This window comes from Diadema antillarum, unplaced genomic scaffold (genome assembly GCF_040938485.1).
Source record: "Diadema antillarum isolate AM-2024a unplaced genomic scaffold, OU_Dant_1.0 seq00000015_RagTag, whole genome shotgun sequence".
Taxonomy (NCBI): domain Eukaryota; kingdom Metazoa; phylum Echinodermata; class Echinoidea; order Diadematoida; family Diadematidae; genus Diadema; species Diadema antillarum.
The window spans coordinates 356,955-383,822 of record NW_027271135.1 but is presented as its reverse complement, the minus strand read 5'-3'; the positions used below and the strand labels follow the sequence as shown (position 1 = coordinate 383,822).

General features: G+C 39.1%; 1 protein-coding gene across 1 annotated transcript; it reads left to right on the top strand.

Moving 5' to 3' along the window:
* Positions 1-1,698: 1,698 nt before the first annotated feature.
* On the top strand, positions 1,699-26,395 carry LOC139725112 (uncharacterized). The gene is made up of 11 exons (XM_071636196.1): positions 1,699-1,934; positions 3,125-3,212; positions 5,018-5,075; positions 8,624-10,347; positions 10,903-10,958; positions 18,221-18,424; positions 19,447-19,524; positions 22,179-22,232; positions 23,832-23,970; positions 24,664-24,815; positions 25,814-26,395. Exons 1-11 carry the CDS (start codon positions 1,716-1,718, stop codon positions 25,970-25,972), a joined length of 2,931 nt encoding a protein of 976 aa, XP_071492297.1. The 5' UTR covers positions 1,699-1,715; the 3' UTR covers positions 25,973-26,395.
* The last annotated feature ends 473 nt before the right edge of the window (positions 26,396-26,868 follow it).

The window sequence follows — 26,868 nt, the reverse complement described above, 5'->3', positions numbered from 1 at the left end:
CGTTCAAAATAGCAGCAAAGCTCTCCACTAGGGCAGACCGCCTACTCCTAAAAAATGTGGAAAATTATGCAGTTTCCAGATAAATTGGTGAGAAGGACCAAGGCAATGGGGTAGTGTATATTTCATTTTATATTGTCACTGTGTTTATGATGGACATTTAGCCATGGTTTATTTGTGAAGTTGCCGTATATGTGGCAATAGGGAGTTGATCGTGATTCTCACTTGAACGAAACTGCGGGGTAGCCGCCAGGACCCCGCCGCAGAGCGGCGGGTCTCCGGGGCTACGTATAGCATATCCATGACCATGTATTCTTGACCCGGGATTCTCGACTGAAATATGACTATGAGTCATGACTGGATTTACTCGGGATGGAAGCTCCTCAGCAGGATCTCATCAAGATCTCATACAGGACATTGACATCGCTGCGTGCTGTAGGCCTAGCTGTACAGTAATATTGTCCATTCAGATGTAGCCCGACCAGATGGGATGTGACAACATATATGGATTCTACATCCACTTATTGCTGATGTGTAGTACAAGTGTAGTGACAGGGCCAGGGCAGAGGGGCTGGGCTCTGGCTGTTAAGTGTTAGTGTTGCATACCAGAAATAGTGCTGCTACTAGTACTAGTGCTACTGACACTGGCCCAAATTCACAAAGGTGGTACAATTGAAACCATGGCATGGACAAAGATTGTAGTTTTTTATGGGGTGCCAAGTGTCGCATGGCCTATTTCGTTACAAAATCAGTCATTTCATCCAGATCCACGATGAAATGACCATTTTGTCAATAAAATTATCATTTCGCTATGAAATGTAACATTTGGTGACGAAATGACCATTTTGTTAATGAAATGGTCATTTTTTTCAATGATTTACAATCTTATGTAAACTAAAACAACAAATAATGACTTATGGAATTTACTTCATACTTGGGAATCTCAGGATGTTATCACAAATATTATAATGTACAGTAGTTCATGCACGACTTGTCTTTTACATTGCATTTTAGCAGTGTGCGTATGGTTAATGCTTGAATTGCTTAAAAGATACATAGTACGTGTGTACTGTATCAATGATAGTAAAGCATATTATGCTGCACATGTACAGGTATGTAGCAGGTACCGATATGTATTAGTGACTACAAACTAGCTACATATTGTATTATCTCACGTGCACATTTGGTGGTCGTGCGTAGGAACCAGCGATGCATTTGTTTTTTGTTTGTTCATTTCCATCTGAGAAGATGGCTGGATAGCCGATATTCAGCTACGTTAAGCTGGTCTTCCATGGGGGTCCAGTTGGATGTGAGATGTGATGCATTGCCCTTTGTATGAACAGTTGCATCAAGAGATTGTACTGAACGTCAATCAAGCAAAATATCGTGAGCACTAATGTCCTTTTGTGGATTAGGGAGGAATTTGGGGGATGAAAATAGTTGTGATTTGCATTAATGAGTAGTGCATACATGTCTCTCTCATCATAACTCTTGCCTTGAAGTGTCCAAACTGTTCAGGTGATACTGATTGACATGATTACTTCAAAGTGGTCTATAAAATCATGAATGTACAGTACGAATATGCTTCATGTACACTTCACAGTAGTCTATGGGTAACTTTACAATGCTATTTTTGTTGTCATTTAATTTGGTTTCAATCAGCATGAGCATGCCGTAATGACTTCTATGAGTGCAAGCCAGTGGCTGCTGAGAGCAGAATGCTAGTTAACCCAGTGCGAGGCAACAGTCGCCTCCTGACCAAGCCAAACAAGAAGCGTCGAATCCACCAGCCTGACGAGGCCCCCTTCCCAGTACCCATTGAGACCATCACCCACAAACCGGCATCAAATGGATCCTGGTTTTATTACCAGGCCAGGCTCATCAATGATGCTGTCATAGTTCAGAAAGAGGGGGATATTCTCTTCCTACATAAGATGGTAATTCTCAGAGCTTTTATCAGAAATTTTGATAATAATCCTTATAAAATGTAAGTACATGGATCACTGAACCTCTAAGACTTTATATTACAATTAGAAAAGCGATCGAGGCTTAAACACACCGCAAACTGTCACTGAAGTCTTCTATATTAAAGGACAAGTTCACCTTCATAAACATAAGGATTGAGAGAATGTAACAATATTAGTAGAACACATCAGTGAATGTTTGAGGAAAATTGGACAATCGATGCAAAAGTTATGAATTTTTTAAATTTTTTGTGTTGGAACCGCTGGATGAGGAGACTACTACAGCTTGTGAGTCATATGCGTACAACAGTATAAAGAAAATATAAAAGAAAATTCAACATATTTTCACTTTTTTCGCATAATAAAAGAGCAATTGACTTGCCTCTTTCTAAAGGCAGGGGGAATAATATTACCCATAACATTTATCGGTAACGAGTCAGGGGAATGTGTACTTTTGTCAAAAGATGGAATTTTGTGAAATTCTCTTTATATTTTCCTTATATTGTTGTACGCATGTGACATCTAAGTTATTCATACACTGCAATAGTCTTCTCATCCAGCGGGTACTGCACAAAAACTTCAAAAATTCATAACTTTTGAACGGATTGCCTGATTTTCCTCAAACTTTCAATGATGTGTTCTACTAATATTGCTACATTCTCTCAATCCTTATGTTTATGAAGGTGAACTTGTCCTTTAATGATTTTGTCTTCAGTGAATATTTCCTTATTTTTCACTCTCAGTTGTAATAGATTTCTATTAAAGATGTTTTCTTCTACATGTACTTTAAGATATATTAACAATTGATAGCAGATTGTTTTAAGTTTGAGCTAAACTAGTCTAAACAAATGGAATTTTGTTGTTGAAAGCTGTTGTCTGGGAAATTATGCATAACCACACACACACATAATGTACACACACACAAACACAAACAAACACACTCACACAAAATCACAAGCTGTAGTCATGTCATTGACTAGCTTGTTTTCATCACCAAAAAGAGATTTTGGTACACATTTTTACTCTTTTTTTTTTAATTAAAATATTTCTTAACTGACTCTCAAATTAGAATGAACTCTTTTGCAATGTAAAATCCAGAAACCTTTAGATTATGTTGAGCAGCTTGTCATTACTCTTTTATCTTCCTTGACTTTGTTTCCCAGGGGTTCTTTGGAAAGGGGACCTTATCTCGTAGTAAGCCGGAACATCAGTTTTTTGCCTCATCCTTCCAAGGAGGGCAACGCAAGAATCGTAAGTTTACATTCGCTTGTGATTCAAATTCAGTGAAGGAACTATTCCATCTCCTTGTTCAGCCATTTGATTCCCTTGTTTGGGGCACCCATTCCCCTTTTTGTTTGAATGCCCCATTCCTTTTTTTGAGGCATCCCATCCCTTATGCTATGCAAAGTCATGAATAATGTCACTCATTTTATTGTTGGATGATCTGCTCCAAAGTCATTCTAAGCCCTTCCTCGGATTCTAGAAAGACAGCAAATGAGAACAAATTATGAAGCATCCATGCTTTTAGCATTGTACTGTGTATTGCAGAGACTCCAACTCTCACGCTTTCGACGGGAGATCTCCCGCCGAAAGCCCATTTTTGTAAAATCTCCCGTTCTCCCCGCTTGAGAGTTAATTTCTCCCGCCCTGGCTCTGTGTCTCCCGCTTGAAATGATTTGTGTGATCTTAGGTTGAAAAATAAGCCTCAGAACGGATGAGAGAGCAGCTTCAGGGCCCTGAACCCTGGCCACGAGAAACTTTGCGCTCATGATGTGCGCTTTGCGCACATCAAGTTGGAGTCTCCCGTTTGCTAGGGGTTTCAGGCGGGAGAATCTCCAGATCAGAAGGTGTTTGGGGTTGGAGTCTCTGGTATTGTATCTGTCATGATGACAATATACATGTACATGTAATGAATAGACAAAAGAAAGAGGTATTCGACACTAGAGTATGTGAAGATTACACTCTTCACCGTGATTGTCAATAATTGTACTTACTGTCTGTAGAAAGACAAGACACCAATAATGTAGTCAGTTGCCCAAATAGATACCAGCCTTAGCCATCTTTGATAGTACATTCATATTCAATCTAAAGTTTGATGTCAAGTCCATCCCACTAAAATTAAGTAGACGAGTTGTAGTGAAGTTGTGTTTTAACACGAAATAGAGAAATGTCACTGTCTGTTTCAACCCATTCCAATGTTGACTAAAAACTTCCTTTCCAAGTTTCATTCTGTACCGGAATGGCTTGTCTTTGATGTGCAAGAAATAAAGTCAAATGCTTTCTGTTTACTGTGGCCGAGTACTTACAATATCTTGATGTTGGTGTCAATGAACATGGTCCAGCCAGAAAAGAGCTTTTATGTTTACTATATTGGACAAGTTTTCAATCATAACTTCACAAAGGAATCATTGTTAGTTATAATCTCATCATAAACAAAATGAAGCAAGTATCATACAATTATTTTTTGGAGGATTTTTTTTTTTTAAAGTAATTTTTCCTTTCAATCCTACCCAGTCAAAGAACTTGTAGGGTGGAAAAAATATGGGTAGCCTGACTGAATTGATCTTTATTTCCTGCCCATTGTGGTACAATGTACTATGTATGAAAAAAACATGAATACCGTACGCTTATCGGGAGCAGTCAATTCCACTTGAGATTCTTTGGCTGTGTGTGTTCTCTGAGAGATCAGTGATAAAATTGTACATAATTCATTATGGGGGTTCTTGAATACAGTGGACTCCCGTTATAACGAAGTCCTCAGGACCGGCAGTTTTCTTTCGTTGTACTATCAAAGTTTAGTTAACCGAACAAATAAGCAATAAAAATACATAGAGTTGAGATAAAAATAATATTATTATTATAATGTTGCGGCCTGAATTTCGACTTCGTTGTAACTGGCATTTTGTTATAACCGTGTTTGTTATAACGGGAGTGCACTGTATATCTGAGCGGGGCAAGCCATTCCATGCCATGGTGTAACCAGGGGTTCTGTGAAATGACTTTTTTGTTAATATTACCATAAACCACTTGACTGTTATTTTGTGTTGATGCCTCAGTTCCACCAAAGGAAAGAAGATTTCAGCAACAGCGTTTCCAGCAAGTTCGGCAACACAAGTAAGTCATAGTGGATATATGTAGGTCTTGTTGGGATTGTATGCTTTTTGTGTACAGTCAATCAGCCACGGAGAGACAGTACAAGGTGTAGATGTAATCAGGCTCTTTTCATTTAGAAGGTCAAGTGTTGATTTCACGCAATGGATGCTAATCCAGGTTTAGTCCTTTTTCAAAGGCCCTCCTGTGTTTTTAAACACAGTCTCTTCTTCTTCATGTTGCACAATGGTCCTTGTTACTACCATTTGGTGACTTGTAGACCTACTACATGTAATTACCTTGGGTGAACCATGAGGGGTTGTGGTTCATTTTCCATCTGTGAAGATGGCTGGATAGCCCATATTCAGCTACACTATTATAAAAGCTGGTCTTCCATGGGGTCCAGTTGGATGTGGGGTGGGACCACTTCACCGGGTTAGACACCCTGCTCTTTGCGATGAATGAATGAAGCGGGATCTTTTACGTGCATGAGCTGTGACTCTCTCATACACGGGACCTCCATTTTATGTCCTATGCGAGGGACAGAGTGTTTTGCCTCTTGCTAGAGGGGACGGTATGTTTACACACAACATTGCTCAGTCCAGACTCAGGTTCGAACCCGGGCCGCGTGATCGTGAGGCAGACGCGCTACCGACTGAGCCAACTCACCGCCCTAGTCAGCATCATTTGCTTGTTTTCAAGTGTAGAGGTGTGAGAGGATCATTTCACCAAGTTAGCATGCACCCTGCTCTATGTGATGAATGAATGAAGTGGGATTTATTGTGTGCACAAGTCATGATTCTCTCACACAAGGGACCTCCATTTAACCCATTGAGGATGTACTGATTATGCCACAATGTGCATAAATTTCCCAAAGACACCTGCCTGAGTATACTCGGGACATGTCCGGAACGGGTTAATGTTCTATTCAAAGTACAGAATGTTTTTGCCTCTAACTAGCGGGGATGGCATGATTAAAGGGGGTGGCTAGTAACTGATCAGTGGTGGCAGTCGTGGCGATCGTTAACGGCCCATTAACAGTCGCCCCGACACTGTACAGGCATGCTAACCTGGAAACATTGAACTGCACATTACTTGAATATGAGACCATTCTGGAGCAAATGATTTTCACACAACAATAGATATATAATGTACTCTTACATGAATCCCACTAGGATTGGAACAATCATCCCCCAGCATTCCCACCGATTCCCACTGATCAGTTACTAGCCATCCCCTTTAAACACGACATTGCTCAGCAAGATTCAGTGGAAATCAAGCCTGAGTGTGTTGATTACCAGGCAGATACACTGTACATGTGCCACTCAAGGCTGCACACTAACCCAATTTTTTCTACTGGTCCAACCTGTCTGTCATAGTGTCAGACCAGTAGGTACCCAGTTTTTCTATCTTTTACTGGTTTGCTCCTGAAAAAGTTACTGGTCCGACAGTGATTTTTACTGGTCCTGGACCATCAGACCAGTGCCAGTGTCCAGTGCTGTGCGATTGACTTGGCCACATTGCCACCCTGAAATTAACCCTGACAGTTTAGAAAGCTGATACCTAGCATAGAGACCTTTTTAGATTTGTGATTATGATTATTATTCATAAATTGTAGAAAGCCTAAACTGTTTCACCGCTCCCACTGAACAATTCATTTTAATGAATGAATTTCAATAGTTACTTTGACCAATGAAACTGCTTGATTCACTCATCAGTTGATATAAATGTACATTCTCATCTAAGTTTGTATGGTAGTGGTGTGAGGCAGCAAAACTTAATACAGAATGTACAAGTATATACATGTAAAATTCCCACTAAAGTCAGCCATAGGTCAGCAACCAACATGAATAATACCATGAATTTGTGTTATCACTCCTAGAATGTTCTTGTTTCTTTGAAGTAAAAATGTTGTATGTGCATTGTGATGTGTGTAGGGTGAGTGTAAGTGCTACATTTGTATGTGTACTACTTTGCTACAATGTAGTTGCTATTTTATGCTCTAGATAAGCAAGGTCCCCCCCCCCCTTTTTTTTCCACTTTTGATTAAAATAATGTACACAGAGGCTTCTGTATCTTTGACAATGTTACAGCATTGTGTATTTCTGGCATGTGTTGTAGGTCAAATGTCATCAGTCTGTCTGGACTGCCAGATTGTAAGAGGCACTGACTTGGGGCCACCACATCCTTAGCCTCATTTCCAGACTGTAGCTTAATTTTCTGCGTATATGTCTCCACACATTACACTCCATTGTGTGCTGAGTAAAAAGAGTGTTGCCTTTGAGGTGTATTCAACTGTCATCAAATTTTTCAGCCGTCAAGATAAGATTCCTTTTTTAAGCTGGCTTACAATAGAGGTGGGTAATTCAGACCCTTCCCCAGAATGATAAAACTGGAAATTTTTATGATGGAGGGGGACACAATACTATAGATTTCTAGCAAATTTATTATGATACCCCCCAAAATTCCAATTGTTATTATGAAAGGGGAGTGTATTGTTGAGTAACATGGGGTTAATATGTCATTTTCTTCTTAAAACTGAGGTGTATTACTGTAAGATTTCATAGATTTTGGGAGACATTATACTTCAACCAGCAAAACTGTTTGACACACGTGTGCAAAAATACAGTGTAGATCACAACCTTCGAGCATTCATTGATGAATAGAAAGGATGAGACCTTCATACTATTACAATAAATGCAATGCCATGCTATATTCAAGTAGTTGATAGAAGACTGAATTCAATCAGAGAAAGTGGTAAAGGTTTTATAAAAACTTTACCTAAAGTTAGCAGGTTATTGCATTTTAGTGTTCACTCCTTTTCAGGACACAGTTATTTTCATGTTGCAGTTCTTATCATTTGTTATTTAGTAGTCATTTTTTTTTTTTCAAACTACTGTAATAGACCTATTCTTTGTCACAGGTACAACATACAGTCATCATGTATTGTCAAAAACAACCCAACAAATCACAGAGCCAAACTAATGTATATCATTTAATACAACTTGTAAACAGAGATCGGTTGTCTGTTTCTTCCAGTGACCATCTGCCCATTTTTGTTTTTACCGGTAAACTGCAGGTATCGTAAATGATGTATACAATCAGCGATAGAGTTGAGTTTCATGGAATCATATGCTGATGTGGAGAACATTCTTTAAACATGAATTATATTTCAAGGTTTATTATGATGATCATTTGCTACAATGAGTCATAAAGTTGAATTATTGCATTGAGAAGAAAGAAAAGGAAGATCTGCTCTGATCCAACACAAACCAACTTTCTGGTTTTGTTCATATGCTGTATGTATTAGAGCTCCCCATTTGAACCCATCATTTACAAAAGTATAGCATAGGACTAAGTAACAGACAAATTAAAAGATCAAATGAAGAAATAATAAATTATCAATAGCAATTAATTTTGTGAGAGCAATTTTGGTATACTACTTCATGCTTTGAAATACCCAATTCAGAAACAGGTACCTAGTATATATCCTGTTCAGTCGCAACCACATCATCGCTTGATGTAGTCTAACTTCCTCCTTCCCATTCATCTCTTTGTCTACGTCTGTGTAGGTATGAGAGGCACCTATCATGGGCCAAACAGGTTTCATTGCAGCAGAGAAGAGAATCTGAACACCTCAGCGACAGAGAAATGCCCTCCGGTCAGAGTTCACCCACACGCATTTACAAGGTGCCTTCCATACCGCCAAAGCGAGTCAAACGAGCCACGGTGTCAGAGCGCAACTACCGAGCTGGTATCTTGACGGAGAGGAAATTGGAGAGAGTAGAGAACAGAAATCGGTGGTGGGCACTCAACGAGCTTGACCACAAGGAAGCTGAGAGTGGTCAGGCTGATAATAGCTCGCTGTCCCAACTTGAGGGTCACCCTTTAATCAGACCTGACAAGGGAAGTTTCCAAGGGGATGGCTCAAGTAATGTGTCACGTGGTGTAGAAAGTTTTAGTTGCCATGGAGACACCTCCAGAGGACACTCGGTGAGGAGTTCAGGAGGTGACGTGCCAGATTGGGCAGGACAAGCACTGAAGTGGGGTGAGTCTGATGTCAATGCTGCTGGATCTTCAAAATTGCAAGATGGAAAAGTTGGTGAATTTGTCTTCCATTCTGAACCGTTCCCTGCAGAGAAATCTGCTCCACAAAGCGTTGTTGACTCATCAAGAAGACCTCTGGATGCTGATGCCAAGGGTACATCAGTCAGCCTCACTGATATGCCAAGAGAAATGTCATGGATGAGTGTATTACTGCAAGGCGGAGGGAAGGACCCTTCAGTGAGACAGGGCATGGATAGATGGGAAACTAATCAGGAAGACTGGTTCGATGTTGGAGCTCATCCAGATTCCAAGGAAAACAAAGATGTGAGGAGAAGGGACAGCACACCTGTCTCTATCCAGGATAGTGTCATCCAGAGACCCACAGACACTCAGCTGACAGGAATGGACTCTGGTATCCAGACTGATGTTTGCGAGGGTCGTGCCCAGTGGGGGTCAGAATCACCATCTGGCAAAAGTTTGGCAGAGAAGGATAGTGATGGTCTGGTCGGAGGAGAGAGCAGCATCACTCCTGTTCCCGTGGAGAGCAGTAAGGAGGACATGCAGTGGGAAGTGGTATCTCCTAGTGACCAGAGCAGTGCGTGGTCTACCTCTCAGGCACCGATGGGCCGTTTGGAAGGCACCGAGCAGTGTCCGCGACAGAGCACATCTCAAGTCCCGGAGTCTGACCTTCAGGCCCGCAATTTCTGGACAGATGAATGGATCAGTGATCCTAGAGATTGGGATATGAGTGAGAAGGATGCAGGTTTACCCAGAGGACAGGACCAATCAAAAGATGGCTCAGTGTCTGAAGGAAGCCTTCAGGATCCATCCAAGCAGCTGAGCTGCTCATCGTACGACAGGTCAGCTGATAGTGAAAAAGTCCAGGATGACATAGATCCTACTCAATCTGGGGACCTTGGAAACCATTCATCTCATCCCATGGAGGAAGAAGATGAGGAGGAGGAGGAGGAGGAGGAGGGAAGTGTGGCTGGGGACAAACAGAACAGTGGCATTAGAGAGAACACGAGAATGAAATCACAAAACGTCGATGCTGACAATATCAGCTCATCGGCATTTGTGAGCGCAACATGTGATACAGTGCCAGGAAAGAGAGGAGAAGACGAAATGACCATGGAAGGAACAGAGGGAGACTCTGGGAGAGAGTGTGCTGATGTTGGAACTGAAGGTACATCACACATGATTCCTGCAGATGGACTGTTCTCTGCCAGGAAACCCGGTCCAAATGAAGGTTAGTATACTAAACTACTTTCATTGTTCTTTTCCATTTACTGTAAAACCAGAAGCATTTGTGGCATGAAACTTTCATGTATTGGAGCCGATGGTCTTTTTTCTTTTTTTCTTTTTTTTTTGACTCTGAAACTTTTTCAAATTGCCAACCATGTTGGCGCACAACATTGTACTGGTATTCAGTGCATTGTGAAGACAGAACTTTTTGCATACATTTTACTTTTGCAAATCTTAGCCCCTTGGGAAAGTTTCGTGCACACATAAAGTTTCAGGTTTTGTATAACTTTCTAGTGTGATTTTGTATTAATCAAATGAGACCTTGTTTCCCATACATTATGTAGCAAGGATGTTAGTATGTATCAACAAAAAGCTAGACTGTCGAACTTTGTATACTCAGGAATATTACTAAGAGTGATCACAAGCAAAACACTTACACTGTGGTTGCCAAACTCATACACACTCAGAATTTATCTGATCCATCATGATATTTTAATATTGCATAAATTTAGCGATCATGAATAATCAAAGCACAATGCTGTGTCTTTCCATTTGGCAGTCACAGAGATAGGGAACACACTAAATGTACCAAGGCATCTCAAGCATTCTGTTACAGTAGACACATGTAATTTTGAGTCTTGAAAACTTACCACAAGTATTTCTACAACTGGACAGTGGATTGGGCTTTGCACTATTTGTCAGAATCTTTGTCACTTTTCATCTTGCCTCGTATCCATTTCTCTGTCTCTGATGTCTATTTTTGGCTGTTTCTCTATTTTCTTTGCCTTCGTGCATAGATGTACATCAATTTATTTATTTATTTTTTTTTTTTTGGGGGGGGTGATATGCACTTCATATATGGTTTACTATTATTACGGTGATTATTTGAGAGGACCACCGTGTCTCTATAACTAAAGGAATGTCATCTTCTTGTAAGGTCCTCTGGAGTTGGTGTGAGGGTGGGGGTGGGGGGGGGTGTGGTCCAGAACATTAACGATCTTATCAATTTTGAAAAATAAAACAGCAGACATCATATTCGTATTCATATTCATATTTATGTACCACAGTATAAATGTAATTTTTTTAACCTTTTCAACTAGTGAGCAATTAAAGACAACGCCTTAGGCCTGGCAAGTTAGTGTTTATGATAGAGTGGTGGCATACCAAGAGCTTAAGGCATACTGTAATTTACCATTTGCAGATAAATAAAAAAACCCAGCATTAGTGCTTCAAAATAGGTCTGAAATGTAATTTAGGGATAGAAACAACCATGATGTAAAAATTTGAACAAGTATAATTGATGTTAAGTATTGTTAAATATAGAAAATGTGAACAATAGTTTTAATAAAAATGTTTCCAGACTAAACTGTCGACAGTTATGCTTTAATAAGAAAAATAGTGATATCTCCTTATATTTTAGGCTTTATTGCAAAAATTTTATATGGTAGGATGTTTTGTGATACAACTGACCTACATATATGCATCAAAAGTGATATCTTGAAATTTTTTTTAATCACTGCTCCCAAAGGTAAACAGGACCTTTAAAACAGGTGGTGGTTGAAGGATTAGAGGAATTACCAGGTGACCAGTCCGATCATGTCATTCTATGGGGCTTGGGCCAAAGTTCTTCAAGTCCTTTAAAGAGTCTGTTTATTGCATGAGAGGCTCTGTATCAGGGCTCTGCCTTTCTTTGCTATTAGTCACCTAAAAGAGTGAGGTGTTATTCTTCATGTGAATTCAGACATGGACAGTCTTGGGATTACAGATGATCTGTGTTAAAGACAACGTTCATAAGGGCTGCAAAGGTTTAATTATGGCAATCTGCTCACATCCTGGCTTGAGAATGGAAGCCCCTCGAGAGAATTTTAATATAACCAGACCAACTCTTCAAGTCATACACTGTACATGACAAATTTGTAGGTCTGTAGATCTACAAATGTATATAAAGCACAGGTTCCCTGAGTAGCCTGCCATTAAATGTCAGTGTACAATGTATCTAGGCACAATCATATATGTGCTTACATAGTACTTCTTTAAAAGAGAAATATTTTATATTGTATGTCATCCAATATTTTTTTCTGAAAACAGCTTTTCATTTATATCATATCTTTGGTCATATTCCCTTTGTTTGCATTCATTATGTACTGTAAAACGAGGAATGTTTGCGTGCATTTGAATTTCGCGAATTTCGTGAGCGCCAAGATTCGCAAAATTAAAATGCACGCGAAATTTCTTATCTACACTATATACGCATTGAATGCCAGTGGCCATTCGTGAAAATTTCATGCCACGAAGAAGGCCATCGGCTCCAATTCGCGAAAATCTCATGCCGCAAATATATTATGTTTTACAGTTTTCAAAAAGCTGCATCACTTCGGTAATCTTTCACATTTATCCCGAAGTTGATACCTGTCTTTTGGGTATCTGTCTGAAAGTTTATAGTTTATTGAAGCTTCCTGATCCCACAAGCAATGACAATAAGGGGTTTCCAGGACAAACACTGTAAGAGTTCCAGTCTAGCAATTGGGGGGGGGGGGGGGGGGGGGGGTCTTGAGTTGGAATCCCATTTTCTTTTTTCAATCGTCATTTATATCTGGTCAGTTTCCCTTTAATTGCTGTTATGATATTTGCACTTGGCTGGATTTGAACCCAAAACCTCTTTGTTGGAATCCAGTGCCCTGACCACTGTACCTCAGCATTTACTTCCTCACTCTACTGATGGAAACATGCAAATTGTGGAGTCAGGCCAGACATGTTTTGGTATTTCACACTGTAGTAGGCCCCAACCAATTACTGTACAATGTAAATAATCTGTTCTAACTGCTGTTGAATGATTGGCAAAATTCAGCTGTTTGTATCAGGCTGAGTGGCTCTGCTTCCTAGAGAATTGTATCATTTCAGCGACTGTGGGAGTGATGTGTGGACAGTTGTTTTGCAGCATTTTGATTGCCTTGGGATTCGACAATCTGCAGACTGCATTTTGGTGATCAGATAATTTATGCTTAAAAAAAGCTTCTTGAAGGAAAGTGGTAATAGCCAGGGCTTCTCTACCAAGTGTCTGCACTAAAATGGAGAAAACCAAAGACCAAACTTAAAATATGCTAGAATTGGAATTCAGAGGGGTTTTGTAACATGAGGAAATATAAATTTAGGAGTCTGACTCTGAAAGGTGTCAGATTATTTCCGTATATCATTAATCACTATTGTTATTGTTGTTTTGATTTTAATTGTAGTTGTTATTTCTATTTCAATTTTTGTTTATCATCACAGGAGGCCCCAGGCTCAATTACAACTAACATTCACTACTTGATTTCTGCTCAGATCTTTGTAGAGACCCATTCTTGGTGTGTTAAATGGAGACAGTGTCATCATGTTTTGAATACTCTGAACCCTTCATGTTTACTCACTGCAGTTATACCACTAGTTTACTGCCATTTGTCACCTCAACGTCGCCCCCCCCCCCAAAAAAAAAAAAAAGCTTGACGTAAACAAGCACTACCCTTGTCTCATGAATACACACAAACTCAACAAAGAACAAGCAAACAACCTACATTGTACATTATTATGAAAGAATGAGCACTTTGGCCATAATGTTTATTAACGAAACCAAAGTGAAGCGTTACAATTCTCAGTCAAGAGCCAGTGATAGGCAGTGTTGTTTTTAAAAGAGGAGAATATTATCTCTTTTTCAGTATGAGATAATTCTCAGGACCTTTAAAGATATTGGTTCAAAAAAAAAGAATGTCAATGAATACAGAATGGCAAACCAAGCACATTTTGAATGCATGATACACCCAGACAGCATGTGTGTCTTGGCAGTCCTATACATGTAGATACTCTGGACTGCTGAATTGGCTGCTACTTGAAGACAGGAAATTGAACACAGTCTGGGCCATGAGTACCATCACATGTTTCTTGTTTGTTAGGCAGTTGTCTCTTTGAGAAGTGGAAGTTGTCTACTCTCCTCAATCCCATGGCTGTCCATTAATCTAAGCCTCATGGTTCTCAGTTGATTAGGACCCAGAGTGGATTTGCCAGCCGAGTACGTTGTATTATCACAAGTTGATTCTGGCCGACAATAACCCATTGTAAATATCTAGAGAAAATCTCATCCACTGACTTATATTTGGTTGGTCTAGTACAATAAAGTTGACTTTCAGGGATATTACCATAGGTTGTTGAGCTGCCATACATTGTACACACATGTACAATATTAAAAGTCAGTTTCAAACCTGTGACATGCTTTAGGTTATGCTGCATAAGATCTTATAGTAAAGGATTGACTATAAACTCCTTTGTATATTGTGTGTGGTGTGCTTCAGCAGAAACTAAAAACAATTAGTTCACTAGAAAGATTTTACTTGAATGACAGTAAATGAATGTTTTTGACAAGAATCGTCCACAGACATCTGCATTGTAGACTGTAAATTGTCTATGTGTGATTTTGTGTTTGGAAGCTTTTATCTGATATAAATTTTAGTTTCATATCAAAGTATGTTATAACTTGTTATAAAATGGGTTCAAGAATGTAGCCAATTGGAAGCGCTGAAATGAGTCACATGTGCGTGCATTATTTTCTTTAGGTATGCACTAAGAAGAGTCTCTCTTCCACCTCCCTGGCCTGACGTACGTCACAATGTTTTACACTAGCAGTGCGCACTCAATCAGTTGTTACAAGTGCGTCACGCGCTACTATACGCGCTGTCAATCCTGTAAACAACTTCTAGTTCGGGCCGCGGGCTGCCACAACAGCCGGCGGCCTTTCTTGTGCGTAACAGTACGTGGCGTACGTATACTCTGATACGTACGTACAGTACTTATGTGCGGGATTTCCGAGTGCGACGTGCGTAAATGTTTGGGACGAACATCTTCGGACATCTTGACTTTTGAGCGAGTGCTACATGTAGCTGACTGGTATTGACCCACAAAGGTACGTGAATAATGCTGTTAGTTTTCGACCCATTTTATAAAACAAATGATGCACAGAATTATTTCGTGGCGTTAGTGATTGCGCCTCGTGCATGTCGCACCATTGTCAATACTCTCGAGCACGCCGCACCTTCACTAACACACTCTATCCTGTGCATCATTAGTATACTAGAAACCTCAAACAGAGCTCTGTTTAGCTATGTGTAGCTCGTTGGGTGTGCATTGTTCAATTCACTTCAGTCTGTCTTATTTCTCCACTAAAAAAACAAATGAAATACTGACAAATCAACAATGTCCACATCAAAATATAGTATTATTGTTATCACAAGGCATTTTATTAGATAATTTTGTGCTCTGTATAGTTCAACTGTATTATAGCACTTACAAAAGATGCACAAAATGTACAAAGTATATCAAATCCTTACAAGTATGGAAAAATATCAGTTTTCAATATTTTCTTCAAAGTGTGTTCTGAACTTTCAGACTTGATGAAAGTGGGGAGTTTGTTTGAAATGTAAATAATATGTACTTAGAATATGTACCAAATATGTATGCAAATATACATTTGTGTGTGTGTGTCCTAAGGTATACAGTATTTATATATATTGAAAAGCACACAAAAAATATACAGACATAGTATACAAATGATGCACAGGATAGAGTGCGTTAGTACCAGTCAAGTACTGTAGCACTCGTTCAAGTCAAAAAGTCAAGATGTCCGAAGATGTTCGTCCCAAACATTTACGCACGTCGCACTCGGAAATCCCGCACATATACAACTGTACGTATAAGAGTATACGTACTGTACGCCACATGTTATGCACAAGAAAGGCCGGCCGGCAGCCCGAACTAGAAGTTGTTTACAGGATTGACAGCGCGTATAGTTGAGCGTGACGCACTTGTAACAACTGAGTGAGTGCGCACTGCTAGTGTAAACATTGTGACTTCAGGCCGTGCATGTTAGTGAGAAATTGATGCATGCACACGTGACTCATTTCAGCGCTTCCAATTGGCTACATTCTTGAACCCATTTTATAAAGACTATCAATAAGCAATTTGCTTTCATGACGGGGATAGCAGCCTCTGGGTAATATGGCATCGTATAAACAAAACATGCGTTTACATTGTACATGGAAACACAGAAATAAAAGCAATCTTTACAGTCTACCCTCTATTAATGTACTGACAGGCCTCTTTTTTTCTTCTTTTTTTTGTTGAACTCGGGTCACTTTATCTTAATTATAATGTAAAGTTCAGTTCTGTTTTTCACATTATTTCTGCAGCTGTACCTGTATTAAACAGAAAGAGAAAGCACCCATTGTTTGGATTTCACTTGATCACATGCAGTTTACATTATATTGTACAAAATAATGTCCTAACCAGTAGCAAGCATGATACATCAACCAGTGTACAAAAGTTACCTGTGTGCATACATGTAAATGTACACCATTGTACATTGATAGAGTTTAACACTGAGATGTATTTTGAGTACAGTGTCACCCTGCAAACTTGATGTTTTGATTTCTTTATTAGAAGTGAAAACTTACAACTACATTCATATACAGTCAAACCTGTCTTAGTGGCCACCTGTCTATAGCGACCACCTGTCTATAGCGGCCACTGAAAAATCCCCCGAGAGAAAAGCCCTGTTAAAGACCCTGTGTATAGCGGCCACCTCTCTAACGCGACCAGCGGCCACAAATTTTGTTTCAAGCGGTAGATTTTAACCTGTGTATAGCGGCCAAAAACTCAATGGAGCTGTAGCCGAGCCGATAATTCAGCATGCTTTTGTGCTTTGTAGCCGTGCCAGTCATTCATGGGCAACGTTCAATGATCGCCACCGCTGCATTCATCCCTCATTCAGTCATAATAATGCACTAGTGCAAGCTTTCTTCATGACAATACACATACTACATCGTAGGTCTAAAATGTGCAACAATGTCATATACACCGGCATGGTTAAATGCATGAAACACACGGTGTGTGCATACGTACACACACAGTTGTGCATGTAAGCAATGCACACAAAGTTGGATAACCTGTCTGTAACGGCCACCTGTCTTTAACGGTCACTTTTTTCATCTCCCTTGGGTGGCCGCTATAGACAGGTTTGACTGTATAAGATACAATGTAATACAGGAAGAAAGGAATGTTAGCAATATATTGTACATGATGGATTTATTTCAAAGAACATCTCAACTAACACTACACATGTGACACTGCATGTGTGATGGGCATATGAAATCATTTGTTCAAAATTCATTATAAATTATAAATCATTTATAATCAAGAGTACATCTTAATTTGATATTAGATGTATAATATTGTCCCTGTAGAAGACTGAATGCTGTGGTTCTTTCAGTGTACGTTTGTACAGTATGTCCCCCAGAAAATTACAATCAGATTTCTACATTGATAACTTTAGAAACTAGATGGTTAAACTGTCTGAATGCTGTTTCGGGGTGTAGAAGTACATGTATGACATCTTACCTGTATTTTGCAGAAAACCCTATTCAAATTGGTTGAGTGATCTCAGAGAAATGTGTATTGCACTGTAAAGAATGCCATGGGTCTGTTTCTTCCAAGTTTTAAAAGCACTTGGATGCTCGTGGAACTGCATATCATTGTGTGAACGCAATGGATATATCTTGGAGGGAAGGGATTACGTGCTTTCTATCCTCATTTCTCTTTGACCACTGAAGCAAATCGGATGGAGTTTTCTGTTAAGATGTGGGTAATAAGTTACAGTTTCATACCCTGATATTGTATTTTGATTGATTCCCTAATTTTCAACGTAATAGTTGCGGAAGATCCTGTACAGTTGTATTTTTTTTTTTCTTTTGACATATGGTACAATGTACGTGTGTCATGCAGATTTTACTGTCATTGTCAGATTTTGCATTGATTTATCTTTTTTTTCACCTTGGTGTTCCATCAATCTGATGAAGATCTATTCAAGCAATGATAAGATCCCTCTCTACCTTTTCACAGAATTAGAGCTCTTCCACAATGGTGATGGTGGCGGTAACCATGTCAACATGGGCGCTGGTTACGTTGCCGTGCCAACACCGGTTGAGTTTGATGATGCAACAACCAGTCAAACAGAGAGCAATAACCTCTTGAGTCTGAAAGGGCGGACGATTCGTAAGAAGGTAATGATGGATCAGCTTTCTTATTTTCCCATGTTAATCTGTCCAGGCTCTTATCTTTAATGAAGATGGGTTCAAAGTTTATTCCTTATTTTCTTTTTCCCCACCCACAATGAATCTTTAAAATCTTGGCATCTGTAGGTGGGGAAATTGGATGGAAAAGTCTGGATGAGATAATGCATCTCACTGCATTGAATAAATGAGCTGAATTCACTCATTGAAACTCTTATTCAAGAATTTTACAATAGAGAAGCATTTTGTTTTTCAGAGTGTTAAATTTGGATGTATTTTTCCAATATTAAGCATGTTCAAAGACTTGATTTTATCATCATGGTGATGCTTTTCATTATTGATATTATTATCATTAGGAGTAGTAATAATCTATATTGTTGTCATTACATCATCTTAATCATTTGTACTTTCAGCATTGGTAGTAATCATGCCATGAATATAAAGGTCTAGTGGCTATAGTTTGAGATTAGTATGTTGTAGCTTTTGTAGAAATGTATGTACAGCAATCTATGTAGAACACTGTAGAATTTATTGATTTGATAATAAGAATCATTATTTGTGGGGGATATGAGGAATTTCACAACTTGAAAAAAAAAAAATATCCCCTACAAGCTTGAAAGTGATGTGGGAAAAATTTTGGCAGCATGATGTGGTGATAGAGATGATGTAATAAAGCATTTCTTGATGTTTTGATAGAGATGATGTAATAAAGCATTTTTTGATGTTGTGTCATGTTTGTGAGCTCCGCACTTCTGGCATGAAACTGAATCCACGACAGTGCAATGGACTCCCATAACAAAGTCCTCAGGACCAGCAGTTTTCTTTCATTATATTGAAATTTCGTTAAAACCAAACAAATAAAACAATTTATACATAGAGTGGATAATACAATTGTGACCTGAATTTATACTTCGTTGTAACCGGAATTTCATTATAACCATGTTCATTTTAACAGGAGTGAACTGTAAAAGATGCCATCATGTAATGCTTTGAATCAATCTGTATGTTAATAGACAAGGGATACCAAGGTACCAGTGAGACACAAGGACCCTTATCCCATCTATGAATACCTGCAGCTGAGTTATGAAGAGGTAAGCACAGAAGCTTATTGAAGGAGCAATGTACTTCATTGTCACACTGCCTTTAATAGCAGCCACTTTCCGTATGTGGCCACTGAAAAATCCCCCCCCCCCCCCTCCCCTCCTGGAATAAAAGAAGAAATAAGAAGCCATGTTTAAAGGGACATTCCGGACGATTTTCATAATTTCACATCATGTATTACATAAATCAACAACTCCATGTATAGATTTGTGGCATTTATTGTGGTTCTTGAGCAGAGAAACAATACTTTGAAAAACCTCAAACAAACTACACTGAACAAGGATGATGACATAGGAGGTTCACATATTTCAGAAATGTAGCAGTGTAATTTCATTACAATACCGCTTGCTTGCGAGTTCACCTGTGTATAATCTATGCATGCCTTCTTCTTTTGTTCTGCTTCCTTGAGCCCCAACTCATGCATTCTTATGGTGACTCTGCCATGTCATCATCCTTGTTCATTGCAATTTGTTCTAGATTTTGAAAATATTCTTATTCTTCATCCCAATTATCACAAATTCTGAAACTCTGTCCTCAGTACAACTAATTTATAGTTGTTCAAATGTAAAAATCTGAAAATCATCCGGAGGTCTCCTTTAAGACTGTGTGCATAGTGATGACAAATTTTGTATCCCACGATAGATCTTCAAACTGTAGTGGACACAAACCCATTCTCAGTGCTCTGAAGCTGAGCCAATAATTCAGCATGTTTTTCTCTTTTGTAGCCGTGATGGTTTTAGTGAACTTCACTTGCACATTGTATTAAACATTTTACGTCTGAGATATTTTAAATAGCTAACATGGGATACATCTAGATGTATGAATGACATTAAATGTGATACATCCATACTGTTGGATAAAAACCACAACACAGGAAGAAGACTGATGAAGACAAATGTCTATCCCATTGTAGACACATTTTAGGGCTGGGCTAGAAGTCTTCTTTCCGTCCTGTATTTTTCATCTGTAGTTTCTTTGCAGAGAAGTCTATAGTCAGAGCAAGCAAGTGCTTGCACCAGTTTCAGTTTCAGTTTGACTTTATTTCTGCATTTTTTAATGAAATTCATACAAATTAATGTCACATGTGTATTTTGAACAAAATGTAAATGGTTCACAGTATGATAATCCCCATATAGAGTATTATGAACCAATGCAATGGAATACAAAAAAGAAAATAAGAAAAAATCAACAATACACATATTTCCAGCTTGAGAGAGAAAAGGAAAAAACAAACATAGTAATGTAGTTATTCTTCTCTTTGATGTGTCTTATATAATGCTTGTTATTCTATTGGTGATACTCACTGGAAGAAAAATTTAGTACCGGTACATATATGTATCCCCTTTTTTTTCTTTTCTTTTCTTTTTTTTTGTCTCTACAGACAAAAATTACAGAGGGATATCTTGCTGTAGGAATTGATTTAGTGAAAGACAGACCTGGAAATTTTCTCTAGCTATTTGATAGAAAGTGAAGAGGTTGTCAGATTTATTTCAATCATGGCAGAATTGTGGCGCAGTTTTCATCTTGATTTCATTGAGTGGATCAGTATCCATCCGAGTGTATTTATTTTCATTTATTGATGAACAGCATTTTTTTTACCCAGTGTAGCCCCATCAATGGTTTATACACTGTTATTCTTGGGGGCCCTGCCACAGAATAACACAATACAACAGTTAATTCAACACACGCAAAAATAACAAATCAAGGACATCCCGATATACATTGCTGGAATATCAAAACAATGTCAATGCTGTGTGTAAAGTTGAGTAAAGTGTAAGAATCAGGAGGTTGATTCTTTCCTGAACTAAATGTAGTAGAGAGTTGTATGTCTTCCTGTAGTAGCATTGTGCTTGTCACTGTGAGGAGTTTTGTACCCTTGAGGCATTACTTGAGCTTTGAATCAGTCTTTTATTGAAACCAAACACAAATCTGTCTATCAATGAGTAATGTGAGAAGAAACAAAAAAAGCAAACTCTCCCCATCAGTGACCATAACACTTTCAACATGTTTCATTCTTGACTACTACTATAAACGTCAATATTTTGTGCGCGATTAATTTTTCGTGCTGAGCGGCTCGAAAACATATTCGCGGGTTCTTAAATTCGTGCTCCGCAGCGGGTTAATACACAGTCGCTGTTTTCATCCAGCGATGCCAGCGTACGATAAGCGACGTAGCAAGCGGCGCGAGTGCGAGTACAAGCGCTCAACTACGTAGTACATGTATTTTACTCGATACATGTACTGTAGTACTGGTACATGATTGTACTGTAGTCGCGGGGATGTAGCACACCAATCGGCCGTGGGCTCGGTGTGTGCAGTGTATGCGGTGCGTGCGATGATACTGCTATAATATGCGTAAACATGCCTGTGCTACGTAGCAGTATCATCGACGAAGCGCACACAATTCAGGCCGCTCAAAAATGTGCATAGAAAATTGCGAAGATATATTTGCGCGTTTTTTAATTCGCGCTAGCCGAACGTAGCGCGAAATCCGCGAAAATTAATGTACCGCGAAAATTTCCACGTTTACAGTAGTCTTGGTATTAGAGTGAACAAAGCCCACACAAAGCACTCTTTGTTGATAGCTGGCGATGTCTGTTTCCTGGTTGTAACTTGAGTTCTCTTCTGTCTTTGTCTCCTGCAGGCTTTTTTCCTCTCCTATGGCCTTGGTTGTTTGAGTGTAGAGGATGCAAACAAGGTAAGATGGAGGTCTCGTATTCATCAATTCATCTGTCAATTTGGAGGCATGGCAGAAAAGTGGCAGAGAAAAAAATTATGATGCCTGATATATGTTGGGTTTTTCTCCCTCACTATGTGGGAAAGCGATCCACTAAACATCTGTAACAACAGAATAATTTGATGACGATGGCAACAAAATTTGTTGCAATGATGTACCTCACAAGTCTACCGTTGATCTACAGTATACAGAGACTCCAACTCTCCCGCTTTCGACAGGAGATCTCCCGCGGAAAGCCCATTTTTGCACAATCTCTCGTTCTCCCGCTTGAGATTTGATTTCTCCCGCCCTGGCTCTGTGTCTCCTGTTGGAAAGGATTTCTTACTTATTGCTATATCGTATGTTGAAAAAATAAGCCTTAGATAGCACGAGAGAGCATCTAGAACCCTAGACTGGACCCCGGCCGCAAGGAATTTCGCGCTTCGCGCACATCAACTTGGAATCTCCCGTTTGCTAGGGGTTTCAGGCGGGAGAATCTCTAGATCAGAAGGTGCTTGGGGTTGAAGTCTCTGAGTATACATTTTATATCGTCCTTCATTTGTTTTGTTTTGTTTTTTATTATAAAAAATACTCCCAAATGAATGAATTGTATCCTTCTCGACAGACAGTCGTAGTCCAGTGATAACTTTAATTTTTTGAGGAATATGAAAAAGGGGTTATGCATGTACTGATAGCTGAATTATGAATTAAAAACATGATTATTATACTTGTGTATACATGCAAACCCTTGCAGAGATTGTTAGGAGCTGACATCATCAGGTATTTTGATGTGTAATATTACTACTTTAGAAAGAGTAAAGTTTTGAAAGTCCTCTGTTTTATCTTTGGTAGTACAGATCCAATTTTCGGCCCTTGTCTGTCTGATATTACACTGTTCATGAAAGTAACCTCACGAGGTAGAATTGCATTTCGAAAGTGTCTTTTTGATTATTCACTAGTAGAGAGATTTTTCAAAATAAGTAGAATGGAGCTACTGCAGAAAGTCTGTAGGTACTGTCAATCATGGAGAGGAGGAGGGGGATACTGAGTGCATGCCTGATATCCATTGAAGTCTACTGCAGTCTAGGTGCAGCTTAACCCATTGAGAACGAGTCCCGGGTATACTCGGGCAGGTGTCTATGGAAAATGAGTGTTGTAGCAAAATCAGTCTGTCTTCAACTGGTTAACTTTCTGAGGCGGACACAATAGCAGTGCCTCCAAAGCTGTTGTCATGGCAACGATTGCAGTAAAATTTGAGAGACCCGTAGATACAAAGGGTCATTGACAGCACTCACAGAATTTAGATATTACCTTGTAGAGGGATTGTTGATAATTTCATTGTTACTTCAATCTTCTTTGTTTGTGGTCAGAAAGATTGTCTTTTGTTGTTGTTTGTGTGTTCTACATGACTTCTGTTCATGTGCATCAATGCCACATTTGGAGGTATACAGTGAGTATATCAAGAAGAGTCTTAGTCATATTAGTAAATAATCAGTACATTATGGTTTCACCTTCAACAAGATTCATATAAAGTTCAATGACCTGTTATTGGAAATGTCTGTTTTTTTCTGGTTGCCATAGAAACAACTGGATCTGAGTGAAATGTGGAGAATGTTTAGCCGACTCCAACCCAGCTTTGTCCCAAACTACATCGTCTATCACTACTTCCGCAGCAAGGGCTGGGTTCCAAAGACGGGACTCAAGTTTGGAGCTGATTTCAGTAAGTGGCTACAAACAGAATTCAAATCTTGTCTCTTTCAGTTTTTCTCGCTGTTCTCTATTCTTTCTTCTTTTTTTTCAAAGCTGCCAACTATTATTAAAAATTAAGTAATTAGTAGTAATTTTGAGCATTCAACTTCCATCCCAAAGGATGCCAGTGGCATTTAGATCCCTGGGGTCCGTTTCAAGGAAGCCGTATGAGAGACTTTTCGCTTTTTGAAGACACACTTATAAGACACGCCATGAAATGAATTTTACTTGTCATTGAAAGTCTCTCATAGCTACATATGAGTGACTTTGGCCATTCTGAGATTTATGTAAAGACTTTAATGTGATGACTTCATTTAGATTCCTGTATGTCTATCTGGTCTGTCTGTCCAATCCAGATCTTATCATTGCAATAGAAAAAAATTGGTTTAGAGGATTTCTGTAGTGCTTTGCCTAGGTTTATTTCATGAGGTTTAAAACTTTCACCAATTTTATTTACCAAGATTGCTTCTTTCACTCAATGCGCATTTATATTTGGATTTTGGTTTCCTTTAAAGGTGACGTCTATAAAGATCATGAAACCAAATTCAAGAAGAAAAGAAGTAAATAGAATCAATTATAGAAATCCATCTTGCTGTGATGACCTTCATCTCTCTAAGAATGTTTCTTTATGGTTTCCTGTCCATTCACTACCATCCCTCTCCAGTCATCTACAAGAAAGGCCCGCCATTCTACCATGCAAGCTACTGTGCCTACGTCACTATGGTCAATGAAGAGGATGTCGAACAGGGCGGTATCACCAAGATGAATTGGACGTCCCTCATCGGAATGGACCGTGTCATTGAAAATGCCTCTAAGGTCAGATATTGTCTGTTTTCATAACAAAACTGATACATATCATGTCTTAGACCCACATGTCTAAAATCATGTCAGAATGATGTAGAGGTATGAAACTGCAGAGACATAATTTTGTGTCTGTGTGTTATTGTGTGTGATGTGATTGATATGTGTTATAGAAAATAAAAAGAAGAATATATCGTAAAGGGATGGTACAGTATTGGTGGAGATGAGAATTGGGCTTTCAACTTTTTGTGAGATACCAAGAAAACACTTATAAAATAGTACAGAGCATACCATTTCAAGAGGAATTCAAAGTTTATTTGATGAAAATCGGGTTTGGAATAACTGAAACATCCAAAAACAAAGTAAAACAAAGTGATCGTAGTAAAAGGTGGGTGCCACACTTTATTAGAATCGCTCTGTTTTGCATATCTCAGCCATTTCAAAACCAATTTTCATCAAATAAACGTTGAATTCCTCATGGAATTACACATTCTCTTTCATATTTCATAAGAGGTTTCTCATTATCTCACCAAAAAATGTTAGAAACCTGAAATTAGGTCTCAACCAAAACTATACGATCCCTTTAACTGCATATTGACATGGAAGGCCTGTAGCTCTTATTGAAATTGTTGTGTATGACTGCATTGAGACATATCAAATGGTTTCTCTTATTTACAGCTGCAAGGTGTGAATTATTTGTATATTGATTTATCAGTCATCAGAGCTGCAGACAACCAAAAATAAGGCGGATCATGAGCATTCATGTACACACACACACACACACACACACACACACAAGATTCTCAACAAATTTTATGGCGCCTTGACATAAAATACTGAAGTGACTATGCTTCTATCACCAACTCGCTACTGAAATTTCAATGTAAGATCTTTTGGGGGCTTAAAGTTATCCTGTAAAAATGATGTAGGGGGCTATTATAGACCCTGCCCCGGCTATTGAGGGAAAAGCCATGTAACAGATTGTAAGTCTTCCATTCTCTTTGTGTCCGTAGGAACTGATGTTCTGCTTTGTCATCAAGCCCAGCTCCCTTAGCAAGCGAGATCTGGAGTCCCCTGCCTGCATCCCACATTTCCGGGTCCAGGAAATGCTGCTGAAGCGATGGGTGCCGTCAAGGGAGAGACAAGGTTTGACGGAGGAGGAGGTATCCTAGCAACACACTCCACCCTGGAGAGAAGAGCTTCATTAGACTCGACTGCCTGCTCGTAACGTGCCTATCACAACCATAACAATTATTCATTTTTAGATTATTTTCCCTAATTTCCTCATAAAACTATAGAATTCTGTTACAAGCACTCGCATTGTAGCGGGAAACTATTCAAGAAAGTTTTGAATTGTGTGAAACATTTGTAGAAAATTCATGAAGTAGTAAACCAGAATTGCCATATGATATAAATATATTAAGTGCAGGACAAGCCATGCATTGTACAAGAAAATATGACACAGTCTGCTCAGCACTGTGTCATAGTTATATGCTGGATATAAATAGGTTAGAAATATTATGTTACGGCTCTTATTTTTGTGTTTTGTTTGACCGAAAAATGCATGTATTATGTCTCTACTAAGCGTATGAATGGAAGTGTCAGCGATCAGGTCAGTAAGTTCTGTATTTTGTAGATCCTACGACCTTCAGCTTTTGTGAGTGGTGACAGATTCTCTCGGTCTGTTAGTAAGCCAGTTGACATGAGTATTGAAATCAGAACTGAGTGCAGTCTCCTTAGGTGAAAGAATTATCCCATGTGATTGATTTTTGGAGGTTTGACTTAAAAACAAACACTGCTGCCGTCATGTGAGACGTAAGCTGATGAGAGATGTCGGCTGCCGTCATGTGAGACGTAAGCTGATGAGAGATGTCGGCTCTTTGAAGATTTAGTCTGCTTCCCTTCATTCTGCTTCTCTGCCCTTGCCAGAGTTACCCGTCTTCTTTTCACTCAAACCAGCAACTCAGTTCGTTATACCGTATGTACCCCCAAAAAAATTACAACGGAACCCTCCGCAATGATAACTTCTAAAATAGTGAATTAATCCAAATACAATTTCAGGGTATGG

Bases quoted from the DNA above. Each gene is read 5' to 3' on its own strand.
- LOC139725112 (XM_071636196.1), top strand. From the start codon at position 1,716: ATGCTAGTTAACCCAGTGCGAGGCAACAGTCGCCTCCTGACCAAGCCA. The intron at 10,348-10,902 runs GTTAGTATACTA...TCCATTTGGCAG, and splicing joins GAAACCCGGTCCAAATGAAG to TCACAGAGATAGGGAACACA. The intron at 23,971-24,663 runs GTAAGTGGCTAC...ATCCCTCTCCAG, and splicing joins CAAGTTTGGAGCTGATTTCA to TCATCTACAAGAAAGGCCCG.